The sequence below is a fragment of the Heterodontus francisci genome, chromosome 27, assembly GCF_036365525.1.
Source record: "Heterodontus francisci isolate sHetFra1 chromosome 27, sHetFra1.hap1, whole genome shotgun sequence".
In the NCBI taxonomy this organism is placed as follows: Eukaryota; Metazoa; Chordata; class Chondrichthyes; order Heterodontiformes; family Heterodontidae; genus Heterodontus; species Heterodontus francisci.
Window position 1 is genome coordinate 48,509,622 of NC_090397.1, and position 14,598 is coordinate 48,524,219.

At 49.2% G+C, this 14,598-nt stretch overlaps 1 protein-coding gene across 9 annotated transcripts in view; it reads right to left on the reverse strand.

Annotated features, from left to right (window-relative positions):
- Positions 1-14,598, reverse strand: part of LOC137384812 (kielin/chordin-like protein) — a 185,948-nt gene that overhangs the window by 35,334 nt on the left and 136,016 nt on the right. For all 9 annotated transcript variants that reach the window (XR_010977665.1, XM_068059321.1, XM_068059322.1 and 6 more), the window contains 6 exons: positions 12,181-12,274; positions 11,150-11,332; positions 10,611-10,781; positions 8,228-8,404; positions 3,682-3,764; positions 3,299-3,389 (listed from right to left, as the gene is read on the reverse strand). Coding sequence is in view for 8 of the 9 variants with exons in the window: in XM_068059321.1 (XP_067915422.1) it covers positions 3,299-3,389; positions 3,682-3,764; positions 8,228-8,404; positions 10,611-10,781; positions 11,150-11,332; positions 12,181-12,274 (799 nt within the window). In the remaining variant the exon portion in view is untranslated. The remainder of the gene's footprint in view (positions 1-3,298; positions 3,390-3,681; positions 3,765-8,227; positions 8,405-10,610; positions 10,782-11,149; positions 11,333-12,180; positions 12,275-14,598) is intronic.

Genomic DNA, 14,598 nt, shown 5'->3' on the forward strand with positions numbered 1-14,598 from the left:
TATACACACTACTGAGTCAGCGGCGCTTGAGATGGCTTGGCCATGTGAGCCGCATGGAAGATGGCAGGATCCCCAAGGACACATTGTACAGCGAGCTCGCCACTGGTCTCAGACCCACCGGCCGTCCATGTTTCCGCTTCAAAGACGTCTGCAAACGCGACATGAAGTCCTGTGACATTGATCACAAGTCGTGGGAGTCAGTTGCCAGCGTTCGCCAGAGCTGGCGGACAGCCATAAAGGCGGGGCTAAAGTGTGGCGAGTCTAAGAGACGTAGCAGTTGGCAGGAAAAAAGACAGAAGCGCAAGGGGAGAGCCAACTGTGTAACAGCCCCGACAAACAAATTTTTCTGCAGCACCTGTGGAAGAGCCTGTCACTCTAGAATTGGCCTTTATAGCCACTCCAGGCGCTGCTCCACAAACCACTGACCACCTCCAGGCGCTTACTCATTGTCTCCCGAGACAAGGAGGCCAAAGAAGACAGCAAGCAATTAGGAAGGCAAATGGCATTTTGGCCTTTATTGCTAGGGGATTGGAGTACAAGAATAAAGAAGTCTTCCTACAGTTGTAGGGGGCTTTGGTGCGACCACACCTGGAGTAATGTGTGCAAGTTTGGTCTGTAAATTTAAGGAAGGATATACTTGCATTGGAAGTGGTACAGCGAAGGTTCATTAAATTGGTCCTTGGGTTGAGAAGGTTGCCCTATGATGAGAGGCTGAGTAAATTGGACTATATTCTCTGCAGTTTAGAAGAATGAGAGGAGATCTCATCAAAACATTCAAGATTATGAAGGGGCTTGATAGGGTAGATACTGAGATGTTATTTCCTCTGGCTGAGGAATCTAGAACAAAGGGGCACAGTTTCAGGATAAGGGGCCAATCATTTAGGACTGAGATGAGGAGAAATTTCTTCACCCAAAGGGTTGTGAATCTTTGGAATTCTTGACCCCAGAGGGTTGTGAAAGCTCCATCGTTGAATATATTTAAGGCTGAGATAGACAGATTTTTGTCTCTCAGCGAATTGAGTGATATGGGGAGTGAGCAGGAATGTGGAGTTGAAGCCCAAGGTCAGCCATGATCATATTGAATGGTGCAGGAGGCTCAATGGGCCATTGGGTCTACTCCTGCTCATTTCTTATGTTCTTATCCTTTCTCAGGTGCGATGCTCAGTATTCCAGATGTAGTTAAGCCAAGGCTTTGTTGGACCAAAACTGCCTCCTCTTTTTATCCTGGCTCTCTAGTTAGAAAGGCTAACATTCCATTAGTGCTTGCATTCCATTTGCACTTCTACAGCGCTTTCCAAGGCCTCAGCATGTCATAAAGCGCTTACACCCTATTGAGTACTTTTGAAGTGTAGTCACTGTTGTGATGTAGGAAACATTGCAGCCAAATTGTGCACAGCAAGCTCCCACAAACAGTAATGACCCGATAACCTGTTTAGCAAAGTTGTTTGAGGGTTAATATTGGCCAGAACAGCAGGAGAACGCCCCGTTCTTCTTCAAATGAGGCCGGATCTTTACGGCCAACCGAGAGGGTAGATGGGGACTTGGTTTAATATCTCATTCAAAAGACGGCACCTCTGACAGTGCAGCATTCCCTCAGTACCGTCCCTCTGAAAGTGCAACACTCCTGATGAAAGGCCATTGACCCGATACGTGAACTGTTTCTCTCTCCACAGATGCCCTGCTAAGTATTTCCAGCATTTTCAGTTTATACTTCAGTGCTACGTTGGGAGTGTTAGCATTATGTGCTCAAGTTGCCTGAGCCTAAGATCAACTCAGAACCACAGAATGATCTGGAACAGAAGCCATTTGGCCCATCGTCCCTGTGCTGGCTCTTTGGTAGAGCTATCCAATTAGTCTCACTCCGTCACTCTTTCTATCGCCTTGCAAATGTTTCCTGTTTAAGTATTTATCCAATTCCCTTTTGAAAATTACTATTGAATTGACTTCCACAATCCTTTCAGGCAGTCCATTAGAGGTCGCAATAACTTGTTGAGTAAAAAAAATTCTCATCTCTCCACTGATTCTTTCGCTGATCACCTTCGATCTGCGTCCTCTGGCTACTGGTCCTCCTGGCACTGGTAACTGTTCCTCCTTATTTACTCTATCAAAACTCTTCATATTTTGGACACTTTTATTAAATCTCCCCTTACCCTTCTCTGATCTAAGGAAAACAACCTTCTGTAGTCTCTCCACATAACCGAAGCCTTGTATCCCTGGTACCATTCTAGCAAATCTCCTCTGCACCCTTTCTAAGGCCTTAACATCTTTCCTGAAGTGTGGTGCCCAGAATTGAATACAATAGTCCATCTGGGGCCTAAGCAGTGATTTATAAAGTTTTAGCATATCTTCCTTGTTTAGTACTCTATGCCTCTATTTAGAAAACTAAGGATCCCATAAGCTTTTCTAACAGCTTTATCAACTGTCAAAGATTTGTACACCTACAATCACCAGGTCTCACTGTTCTTCTTTCTCCTTTAAAATTGTGCCGTAAGTTTATATTGCCTCTCCTCATTCTCCTGATCAAAATGTATCACTTCACACTCCCTTGCGTTAAATTTCATCCGACCTGAATCTGCCAATTTCACCAGTCCTGAAGTCTGTTACTACTCTTATTCTTTACTGCATTTCTGAGTTTTGCATCATCTGCAAACACTGAAATTATGCCCTGTATATCCAAGCCCAGGTCGTTAATATATATCAAAAAGAGCAGTGGCCTTAATTCTAATCCCTGGAGAACATGACTGTACACTGCATCCTGTCGGAAAAACAACTGTGCACCACCATTCTCTGGTTCTGTCTCTTAGTCAATCTCGTACCCACGCTGCCACTGTCCCTTTAATCCTGTGGGGTTTACTGCAATCTTCTGATTCCAGGGTGATATGCTACCACTGAGTCGTGGCTGGGACCTGCTGTGGATATGTTCCCATTGTACAATCTCTAACTTCGTTTCTCGTAGTATTATACAGTGCAGAAAGATCCCTTTCATATGCATATTTAACTTGTCGACATCCTTTGGGTTCTTGAATCCTTCACTGTGATCACTCCAAGCCTCGTTTCCTCAGTGTGAACATTCTCATATGCTGCAGCCTCTCCGTAAAACTCTGCTGCTCAAACCAGTTCGTTCCCCACTCATTCCCAGCTTGTCCCCGCTCATTCCCAGTCTAGCTCCACTTGGGTGCGTGCGGCCTGTCTGTTCAACCCCTCCGATACCTGAATGTCTTTCCCATGATTTGGTGACCAGAATGGTACTCAGTATGTGAGCACAGAGCTTCAGTCTGTGATGGAGATTTACACTTACCATTGCACTGGGGACAGTCACAGGGTCCGGTGATGGGATGGGGGCAGGGAGCTGGGGCACACAACTTCCTCACACAATGCACTGAGCCCACCTGTAACACAACACAGAGCAATGGGAATAACCAGACTGAGGGGCTCCACAGAGCATAAACAAACAGTTGGGTGGTGGGTGGGATGGAGGGAGGGGTGGGGTAAAGGAGAGCGTGCCAGGGTGGAGGGAGGGTGTTAGGGTGAAGGGAGGGTAGTGAGGGGAAGTGTGAAGGAGGAAGGAAGAGGGTAGAAATGGGGTCAGCCCCCACTATCCCGCCCCTGCCCAGGGGAGAGGTGTCAGTGAGCCCGAGGGTTGAACCTCACTCTCCCACAGAATATGGTGCTATTACTCACCCGGCAGGTACACTGTGAGCATGAGTCAGCGGGGTCTGTGAATGTCTGTCCGTTGTGAATAGCAACACCACCATAGAAACAGCCTGTGGGATACCGGATTGCTTATAATTGACAATATTTGCACACAGTATAGAAACAATCCCAATATTACAGAAAATCCACAGAATAGGAACAGGCCATTTGCCTCAAATGGTCAACAGTGGTGTTTATGATTCATATGAGCCCTTAGGGAGATATTTGTACACTGACTGGTGTCTCAGTCCCCCTCTCTCAGGCTAATATCTGTACACTGCCTGGTGTTTCTTAGTACCCTCACATCAGGGTGATATCTGTACACTGCCTGATGTTTCTCAGTCCCCTCTCTCAGGCTAATATCTGTACACTGACTGGTGTCTCAGTCCCCCTCTCTCAGGCTAATATCTGTACACTGCCTGGTGTTTCTTAGTACCCTCACATCAGGGTGATATCTGTACACTGCCTGATGTTTCTCAGTCCCCTCTCTCAGGCTAAAATCTGTACACTGCCTGGTGTTTCTCAGTACCCTCTCTCAGGCTAAAATCTGTACACTGCCTGGTGTTTCTTAGTACCCTCACATCAGGGTGATATCTGTACACTGCCTGATGTTTCTCAGTCCCCTCTCTCAGGCTAAAATCTGTACACTGCCTGGTGTTTCTCAGTACCCTCACATCAGGGTGATATCTGTACACTGCCTGATGTTTCTCAGTCCCCTCTCTCAGGCTAAAATCTGTACACTGCCTGGTGTTTCTCAGTACCCTCTCTCAGGCTAATATCTGTACACTGCCTGGTGCTTCTCAGTCCCCTCTCTCAGGCTAATATCTGTACACTGCCTGGTGTTTCTCAGTACCCTCACATCAGGGTGATATCTGTACACTGCCTGGTGTTTCTCAGTCCCCTCTCTCTCAGGGAGATATCTGTAGACAGACTGGTGTTTCTCAGTCCACTCTTCCTCAGGGAGATATCTGTACACTGACTGTGTTTCTCAGTCCCCTCTCCCTCAGGGTGATATCTGTACACTGACTGGTGTTTCTCAGTCCCCTCTCCCTCAGGGAGATATCTGTAGACAGACTGGTGTTTCTCAGTCCACTCTTCCTCAGGGAGATATCTGTACACTGACTGGTGTTTCTCAGTCCCCTCTCCCTCAGGGAGATATCTATACACTGACTAGGGTCCCTCAGTCCCCTCTCCCTCAGGGTGATATCTGTACACTGACTGGTGTCGCTCAGTTCCCTCTCTCTCAGGGTGATATCTGTACACTGACTGTGTTTCTCAGTCCCCTCTCCCTCAGGGTGATATCTGTACACTGCCTGGTGTCTCTCAGTCCCCTCTCCCTCAGGGTGATATCTGTACACTGCCTGGTGTTTCTCAGTACCCTCACATCAGGGTGATATCTGTACACTGCCTGGTGTTTCTCAGTCCCCTCTTCCTCAGGGAGATATCTGTACACTGACTGGTGTTTCTCAGTCCCCTCTCTCTCAGGGTGATATCTGTACACTGACTGGTGTTTCTCAGTCCCCTCTCCCTCAGGGAGATATCTGTACACTGACTGGGGTCCCTCAGTCCCCCCTCTCTCAGGGTGATATCTGTACACTGACTGGTGTCTCTCAGTCCCCTCTCCCTCAGGGTGATATCTGTACACTGACTGGTGTTTCTCAGTCCCCTCTCCCTCAGGGTGATATCTGTACACTGACTGGTGTCTCTCAGTCCCCTCTCTCTCAGGGTGATACCTATACACAGACTGGTGTCTCTCAGTCCCCTCTCTCTCAGGGTGATATCTGTACACAGACTGGTGTTTCTCAGTCCCCTCTCTCTCAGGGTGATATCTGTACACTGACTGGTGTTTCTCAGTCCCCTCTCCCTCAGGAAGATATCTGTACACTGACTGTGTTTCTCAGTCCCCTCTCCCTCAGGGTGATATCTGTACACTGACTGGTGTTTCTCAGTCCCCTCTCCCTCAGGGTGATATCTGTACACTGACTGTGTTTCTCAGTCCCCTCTCCCTCAGGGAGATATCTGTACACTGACTGTGTTTCTCAGTCCCCTCTCCCTCAGGGTGATATCTGTACACTGACTGTGTTTCTCAGTCCCCTCTCCCTCAGGGAGATATCTGTACACTGACTGGGGTCCCTCAGTCCCCTCTCCCTCAGGGAGATACCTGTACACTGCCTGGTACATAGAACATAGAACAGTACAGCACAGTACAGGCCATTCGGCCCACGATGTTGTACCGACCCTTTAACCTACTCTAATATCAAACTACCTACATACCCTTCATTCTACTATCATCCATGTACCTATCCAAGAGTCGCTTAAATGTCCCTAATGTATCTGCTTCTACTACCACCACTGGCAGTGCATTCCACGCACCCACCACTCTCTGTGTAAAGAACCTACCTCTGACATCTCCCCTAAACCTTCCTCCAATCGCCTTAAAATTATGCCCCCTGGTGATAGCCCTTTCCGTCCTGGGAAAAAGTCTCTGGCTATCCACTCTATCCATGCCTCTCATCATCTTGTACACCTCTATCAAGTCACCTCTCATCCTTCTTCGCTCCAATGAGAAAAGCCCTAGCTCCCTCAATCTTTCTTCATAAGACATGCCCTCCAGTCCAGGCAGCATCCTGGTAAATCTCCTCTGCACCCTCTCTAAAGCTTCCACATCCTTCCTATAATGAGGCGACCAGAACTGAACACAATATTCCAAGTGTGGTCTAACCAGGGCTTTATAGAGCTGCAGCATAACCTCAATCCCCCTGTTAATGAAAGCCAACACACCATACGCCTTCTTAACAACCCTATCAACTTGGGTGGCAACTTTGAGGGATCTATGGACGTTTAGATTTTAGTTTAGAGATACAGCACTGAAACAGGCCCTTCGGCCCACCGAGTCTGTGCCGACCATCAACCACCCATTTATACTAATCCTACACTAATCCCATATTCCTACCACATCCCCACCTGTCCCTATATTTCCCTACCACCTACCTATACTAGGGGCAATTTATAATGGCCAATTAACCTATCAACCTGCAAGTCTTTGGCATGTGGGAGGAAACCGGAGCACCCGGAGGAAACCCACGCAGACACAGGGAGAACTTGCAAACTCCACACCAAGATCCCTCTGTTCCTCCACACTGCCAAGAATCCTGTCTTTAAGCCTGTATTCTGCATTCAAATTCGACCTTCCAAAATGAATCACTTCACACTTTTCCAGGTTGAACTCCATCTGCCACTTCTCAGCCCAGCTCTGCATCCTGTCAATGTCCCGTTGCAACCTACAACAGCCCTCCACACTATCCACAACTCCAGCAACCTGTGTCATCGGCAAACGTACTAACCCAGCCTTCCACTTCCTCATCCAAGTCATTTATAAAAAGCACAAAGAGCAGAGGTCCCAGAACAGATCCCTGCGGAACACCACTGGTCACCGAGCTCCAGGCTGAATACTTTCCATCTACTACCACCCTCTGTCTTCTATGGGCCAGCCAATTCTGTATCCAGACAGCCAAATTTCCCTGTATCCCATGCCTCCTTACTTTCTGAATGAGCCTACCATGGGGAACCTTATCAAACGCCTTGCTAAAATCCATATACACCACATCCACTGCTCTTCCTTCATCAATGTGTTTTGTCACATCCTCAAAGAATTCAATAAGGCTTGTGAGGCATGACCTGCCCCTCACAAAGCCATGCTGACTATCTCTAATCAAACCATGTTTTTCCAAATAATCATAAATACTGTCTCTCAGAATCCTCTCCAATAATTTGCCCACCACCGACGTAAGACTGACTGGTCTGTAATTCCCAGGGTTATCCCTATTCCCTTTCTTGAACAAGGGAATAACATTTGCCACCCTCCAATCATCTGGTACTACTCCAGTGGACAGTGAGGACGCAAAGATCAAAAGATCATCGCCAAAGGCGCGGCAATCTCTTCCCTCGCTTCCCGTAATAACCTTGGGTATATCCCGTCTGGCCCCGGGGACTTATCTAGCCTCATGTCTTTCAAAATTTCCAGCACATCCTCCTTCTTAACATCAACCTGTTCGAGCATATCAGCCTGTTTCACGCTGTCCTCACAAACGACAAGGTCCCTCTCACTAGTGAATACTGAAGCAAAGTATTCATTAAGGACCTCCCCTACCTCTTCCGACTCCAGGCACAAGTTCCCTCCACTATCCCCGATTGACCCTACCCTCACTCTGGCCATCCTCTTGTTCCTCACATAAGTGTAGAACGCCTTGGGATTTTCCTTAATCCTACCCGCCAAGACATTTTCATGTTCCCTTCTAGCTCTCCTAAGTCCATTCTTCAGTTCCTTCCTGGCTACCTTGTAACCCTCTAGAGCCCTGTCTGATCCTTGCTTCCTCAACCTTAAGTAAGCTTCCTTCTTCCTCTTGACTAGCTGTTCCACATGTCTTGTCATCCAAGGTTCCTTCACCCTCTCTGCCCCCTCTCCCTTTGTCTCTCTTCGCCAGAATACTCACAGTGCACACAGAGGGAGGAGGTTATAAAATTGTGTCTTTACCTTCACAGACGGGACAGCACTGTCCAGGAAGGTTGATGGGATGGCTGCAGCCCGGGTTGTAACAAGCTCGCTTTGAACAGGTAACAAATCCACTCATACACTCACAGCGAGTGCATGGGTCGAGGGGGCCTGGAAACTCCTGACCATTCAGGTACTCCTCCCCCATGTAATTACACCCTGGGGTAAAAGAGGACAGGACTAATAGATACAAGAGTAAAGCTGGACTACCCATGCCCCAAACCAGCGACACAGAACATTACCCCAGGCAGAAACTGGCCAGAAATCTCACCCCAAAATAGGAGGAAATCTTGTCTCCCCTCAAAATCAGCAGGAAATCCCATAAAAACCACATGTAAAAATGAGGAGAACATCCCTCCCCCACCTGAAGCATTCCAAAGTATTTACTGCACAGAAACAGGGCCTTTCGACCCATCTGGCCCATGCCAGTTTATGTTTCACATGAACCTCCTTCCACCCTTCTTCATCTAACCACATCAATAGTTTCTTCATATTAGCAGGAAACCCCCTCAAATCAGCAAGCAATCCCCCTAAAAATCAGCAGGAAACCTCCCCAAATCAGCAGGCAACCTCCCCAAATCAGCAGGCAACCTCCCCAAATCAGCAGGCAACCTCCCCAAATCAGCAGGCAACCTCCCCAAATCAGCAGGCAACCTCCCCAAATCAGCAGGCAACCTCCCCAAATCAGCAGGCAACCTCCCCAAATCAGCAGGCAACCTCCCCAAATCAGCAGGCAACCTCCCCAAATCAGCAGGCAACCTCCCCAAATCAGCAGGCAACCTCCCCAAATCAGCAGGCAACCTCCCCAAATCAGCAGGCAACCTCCCCAAATCAGCAGGCAACCTCCCCAAATCAGCAGGCAACCTCCCCAAATCAGCAGGCAACCTCCCCAAATCAGCAGGCAACCTCCCCAAATCAGCAGGAAACCTCCCCAAATCAGCAGGCAACCTCCCCAAATCAGCAGGCAACCTCCCCAAATCAGCAGGCAACCTCCCCAAATCAGCAGGCAACCTCCCCAAATCAGCAGGCAACCTCCCCAAATCAGCAGGCAACCTCCCCAAATCAGCAGGCAACCTCCCCAAATCAGCAGGCAACCTCCCCAAATCAGCAGGCAACCTCCCCAAATCAGCAGGCAACCTCCCCAAATCAGCAGGCAACCTCCCCAAATCAGCAGGCAACCTCCCCAAATCAGCAGGCAACCTCCCCAAATCAGCAGGCAACCTCCCCAAATCAGCAGGCAACCTCCCCAAATCAGCAGGCAACCTCCCCAAATCAGCAGGAAATTGCTTAAAAATCAGCAAGCAAACTCCCAAAATCAGCAGGAAATTGCCTAAAAATCAGCAGGCAAACTCCCAAAATCAGCAGGAAATTGCTTAACCATCAGCAGGAAATTGCCTAAAAATCAGCAAGCAAACTCCCAAAATCAGCAGGAAATCGCCTAAAAATCAGCAGGCAAACTCCCAAAATCAGCAGGAAATCGCCTAAAAATCAGCAGGCAAACTCCCAAAATCAGCAGGAAATCGCCTAAAAATCAGCAGGCAAACTCCCAAAATCAGCAGGAAATCGCCTAAAAATCAGCAGGAAATCGCCTAAAAATCAGCAGGAAATCGCCTAAAAATCAGCAGGAAATCGCCTAAAAATCAGCAGGCAAACTCCCAAAATCAGCAGGAAATTGCTTAACCATCAGCAGGAAATCGCCTAAAAATCAGCGGGAAAACTCCCAAAATCAGCAGGAATTCTCCCAAGATCAGCAGGAAATCACTTAAAAATCAGCAGGAAATTGCCTAAAAATTGCCTAGGGCGGCACGGTGGCGCAGTGGTTAGCACCGCAGCCTCACAGCTCCAGGGACCCGGGTTCGATTCTGGGTACTGCCTGTGTGGAGTTTGTAAGTTCTCCCTGTGTCTGCGTGGGTTTTCTCCGGGTGCTCCGGTTTCCTCCCACAAGCCAAAAGACTTGCAGGTTGACAGGTAAATTGGCCATTATAAATTGTCACCAGTATAGGTCGGTGGTAGGGAAATATAGGGACAGGTGGGGATGTTTGTTGGGAATATGGGATTAGTGTAGGATTAGTATAAATGGGTGGTTGATGTTCGGCACAGACTCGGTGGGCCGAAGGGCCTGTTTCAGTGCTGTATCTCTAATCTAAAAAAATCTAATCAGCAGGAAATCTTCCAAAAAGCAGCAAGAAATCACCTAAAAATCAGCAGGAAATCTCCAAACATCATCTTACTGTGTCCAGAGGGTGAGAGGTTAGTGATTGATCACCTCAACTCATCTCTCTGGAAATATTAAAATTGTGTTTGTAGATTGGCAATGGTTGAAGCTGAATGAAGTGAAATTATGAACTCATATATCTGTCCGTACCGTCACAGGCTCTGCAGCAGTGTCCTTGTATGGGGAAGGGACATTCAAGCACAGGGCAGGGTCTCCTCTCACATGATACACTGCCCTCTCTGCACACACACACATTACAGTCGTCTGACACGTCAGCAAATTGCTCTCCATTTGCAAACTCCTTTCCATCAAGCAGACAGCCTGCAAAACAAAGTCGTAGAAAGATCATTAACCTGAGGTACCCATCACTCCCATCTCGGCCTGTTACTCCTCAGACAACCACCCCCAGCTACCAGCACACACCTACACCATCCACCACCACAGCCCCCGCACCCACAGAACCCCCCACACACCCCTCAACCCCAACCCCCCACACACACCTGTACCCGCAGACCTCCCCAAACCCCCCCCCCCCACATATACATCCACCCTCCGACAAACTTCTCCCCTTCGACATTATCCCCCACACCCCACGCACACATTCAGCGCCCACACACCTCATGTCTGTATAAAACGTGGGTTCTCAATTGCGGAAAGCCCTCATTTCCCTCATGGTGGACGATTCTTACCATCACAGGTGCGGCAGCAGTCCTGCTGGATGGGGTGTGAGCACAGCAGGGGGGCACAGGGCTTCCTCTGACACGTTACAGTGCCGTTATTACACATACAGGATCTGCACTCATCCAAAGGGTCGTAGAAACGTTGCATGTGTTTGTAGAGAACTCCAGTGTACAGACATTCAACCGGGGGAGCTGGCGCAAAAAGAACTGGACATCAAATCACCGTAACTCCAATATAGACTGCACTCCTCACTGTAACTCCGATATCGACTGCACCCCTCACCGTAACTCCAATATAGACTGCACCCCTCACTGTAACTCCGATATAGACTGCACCCCTCACTGTAACTCCGATATAGACCGCACCCCTCACCGTAACACTGATATAGACCGCACCCCTCACCGTAACAGTGATATAGACCGCAACCCTCACCATAACACCAATATAGACTGCACCCCTCTCCATAACTCTGACATAAACTGCACCCATCAATGTAATTCCGATATACTCCTTACCCCTCACCGCAACACAAATATACTCCGCACCCCTCTCTGTAACTCCGATATACTCCGCATCCCTCTCTGTAACTCCGATATACTCCACACCCCTCACCATAATTCCAATATACTCTGCACCCATCACCGTAACTCTGATATACTCCGCCTACCCACAGAACTCCTTATACACTCCACACTCCTCACCATAATTCCGATACAGCCCGCACCCCTCACCATAATTCCAATATAGAACGCACCCCTCAACATAATTCCAATATAGAACGCACCCCTCAACATAATTCCAATATAGAACGCACCCCTCAACATAATTCCAATATAGAACGCACCACTCACCATAACTCCTCACTGTAACTCTGATGCACTCCACACCCCCCACCGTAACACTGACTTATCCCATGGTCTGTATAACCCTGATATACACTACAGCCCTCATTGTAACACTGGGCTTTACCCCACATCCCTCAGTGTGACCCGCACATGTACTGCAAGCCCCTCTGACACACCCAGTCTGTTGCACCTACCTGGACATTGAGGACAACAGTCACCCGGTAGGAAGAATGGGTCATTGCAAGTCAGAGGGCGACATCTCCTCGACAGACACTGTACGTTTCCATTCTACAAGGAGATAAAAGAGGGAAAGCAGAAAGTGAAAAACAGTACGGCTGTGTCTGGAGAGTGGGGTTCCGAATGTATCTAGGAGCATGTGATTGTTTGAAGGAAATGGAATAACAGAGATAGTGAGGTATAGGAGATGGAGGAAGAGAGACACCGAGGGATTGGATATGGAGGGAGAGAGACTGAGGGATTGGAGATGGCTGGAGAGAGAGAGTGAGGTATAGGAGATGGAGGAAGAGAGAGACTGAGGGATTGGAGATGGATGGAGAGAGAGACTGAGCGATTGGAGATGGAGGGAGAGAGAGACTGAGGGATTGGAGATGGAGGGAGAGAGAGAGAGACTGAGGGATTGCAGATGGAGGGAGAGAGTCTAAGGGATTGGAAATGGAGGGAGAGAGTCTGAGGGATTGGAGATGGAGGGAGAAAGACTGGGGGATTGGAGATGGAGGGAGTGAGAGACTGAGGGATTGGAGATGGAGGGAGAGAGGCTGAGGGATTGGAGTTGAAGGGAGGGAGAGAGAGAGAGAGTGAGGGAACAGAGATGGAGGGAGAGAGAGACTGAGGGATTGGAGATGGAGGGAGAGAGAGAGACTGAGGGCTTGGAAATGGAGGAGAGAGACTGAGGGATTGGAGATGGAGGGAGAAATAGAATGAGGGATTGGAGATGGAGGGAGAAATAGACTGAGGGATTGGAGATGGAGGGAGAAATAGACTGAGGGATTGGAGATGGAGGGAGAAATAGACTGAGGGATTGGAGATGGAGGGAGAAATAGACTGAGGGATTGGAGATGGAGGGAGAAATAGACTGAGGGATTGGAGATGGAGGGAGAAATAGACTGAGGGATTGGAGATGGAGGGAGAGAGAGACTGAGGGATTGGAGATGGAGGGAGAGAGAGAGAGAGACTGAGGGATTGGAGATGGAGGGAGAGAGAGAGAGACTGAGGGATTGGAGATGGAGGGAGAGAGACTGAGGGATTGGAGATGGAGGGAGAGAGAGAGTGATGGATTGGAGATGGAGGGAGAGAGAGAGTGAGGGATTGGAGATGGAGGGAGAGAGAGAGACTGAGGAATTGGAGATGGAGGGAGAGAGGGACTGAGGAATTGGAGATGGAGGGAGAGAGAGAGAGACAGAGGGCTTGGAGATGGAGGGATAGAGAGAGACTGAGGGTTTGAAGATGGAGGGAGAGACTGAGGGATTGGAGATGGAGGGAGAGAGAGAGTGATGGATTGGAGGTTGAGGGAGAGAGAGCGAGTGAGGGATTGGAGATGGAGGGAGAGAGAGACTGAGGGATTGGAGATGGAGAGAGAGTCTGAGGGATTGGAAATGGAGAGAGAGAGACTGAGGGATTGGAGATGGAGGGAGACAGACTGAGGGACTGGAGATGGAGGGAGACAGACTGAGGGATTGGAGATGGAGGGAGCGGGAGAGTGAGGGATTGGAGATGGAGGGAGAGAGACTGGGCGAAGATGGAGGGAGAGTGAGTGAGGGATTGGAGTTTGAGGGAGCGAGAGAGTGAGGGATTGGAGGTGGCGGGAGAGACTAAGGGATTGGAGATGGAGGGAGAGAGAGACTGAGGGATTGGAGATGGAGAGAGACTGAGGGATTGGAGATGGAGAGAGACAGACTGAGGGATTGGAGATGGAGGGAGACAGACTGAGGGATTGGAGATGGAGGGAGAGAGACTGGGGGATTGGAGATGGAGGGAGAGAGAGACTGAGGGATTGGAGTTGAAGGGAGGGAGAGAGAGAGAGAGAGAGAGAGAGAGTGAGGGATTGGAGATGGAGGGAGAGAGAGACTGAGGGCTTGGAGATGGAGGGAGAGAGAGACTGAGGGATTGGAGATGGAGGGAGAGAGAGAGACTGAGGGCTTGGAAATGGAGGAGAGAGACTGAGGGATTGGAGATGGAGGGAGAGAGACTGAGGGCTTGGAGATGGAGGGAGAGAGAGACTGAGGGATTGGAGATGGAGGGAGAGAGAGAGACTGAGGGCTTGGAAATGGAGGAGAGAGACTGAGGGATTGGAGATGGAGGGAAAGAGACTGGGGGATTGGAGATGGAGGGAGAGAGAGACTGAGGGATTGGAGTTGAAGGGAGGGAGAGAGAGAGAGAGAGAGAGTGAGGGATTGGAGATGGAGGGAGAGAGAGACTGAGGGCTTGGAGATGGAGGGAGAGAGAGACTGAGGGATTGGAGATGGAGGGAGAGAGAGACTGAGGGCTTGGAGATGGAGGGAGAGAGAGACTGAGGGATTGGAGATGGAGGGAGAGAGAGAGACTGAGGGCTTGGAAATGGAGGAGAGAGACTGAGGGATTGGAGATGGAGGGAG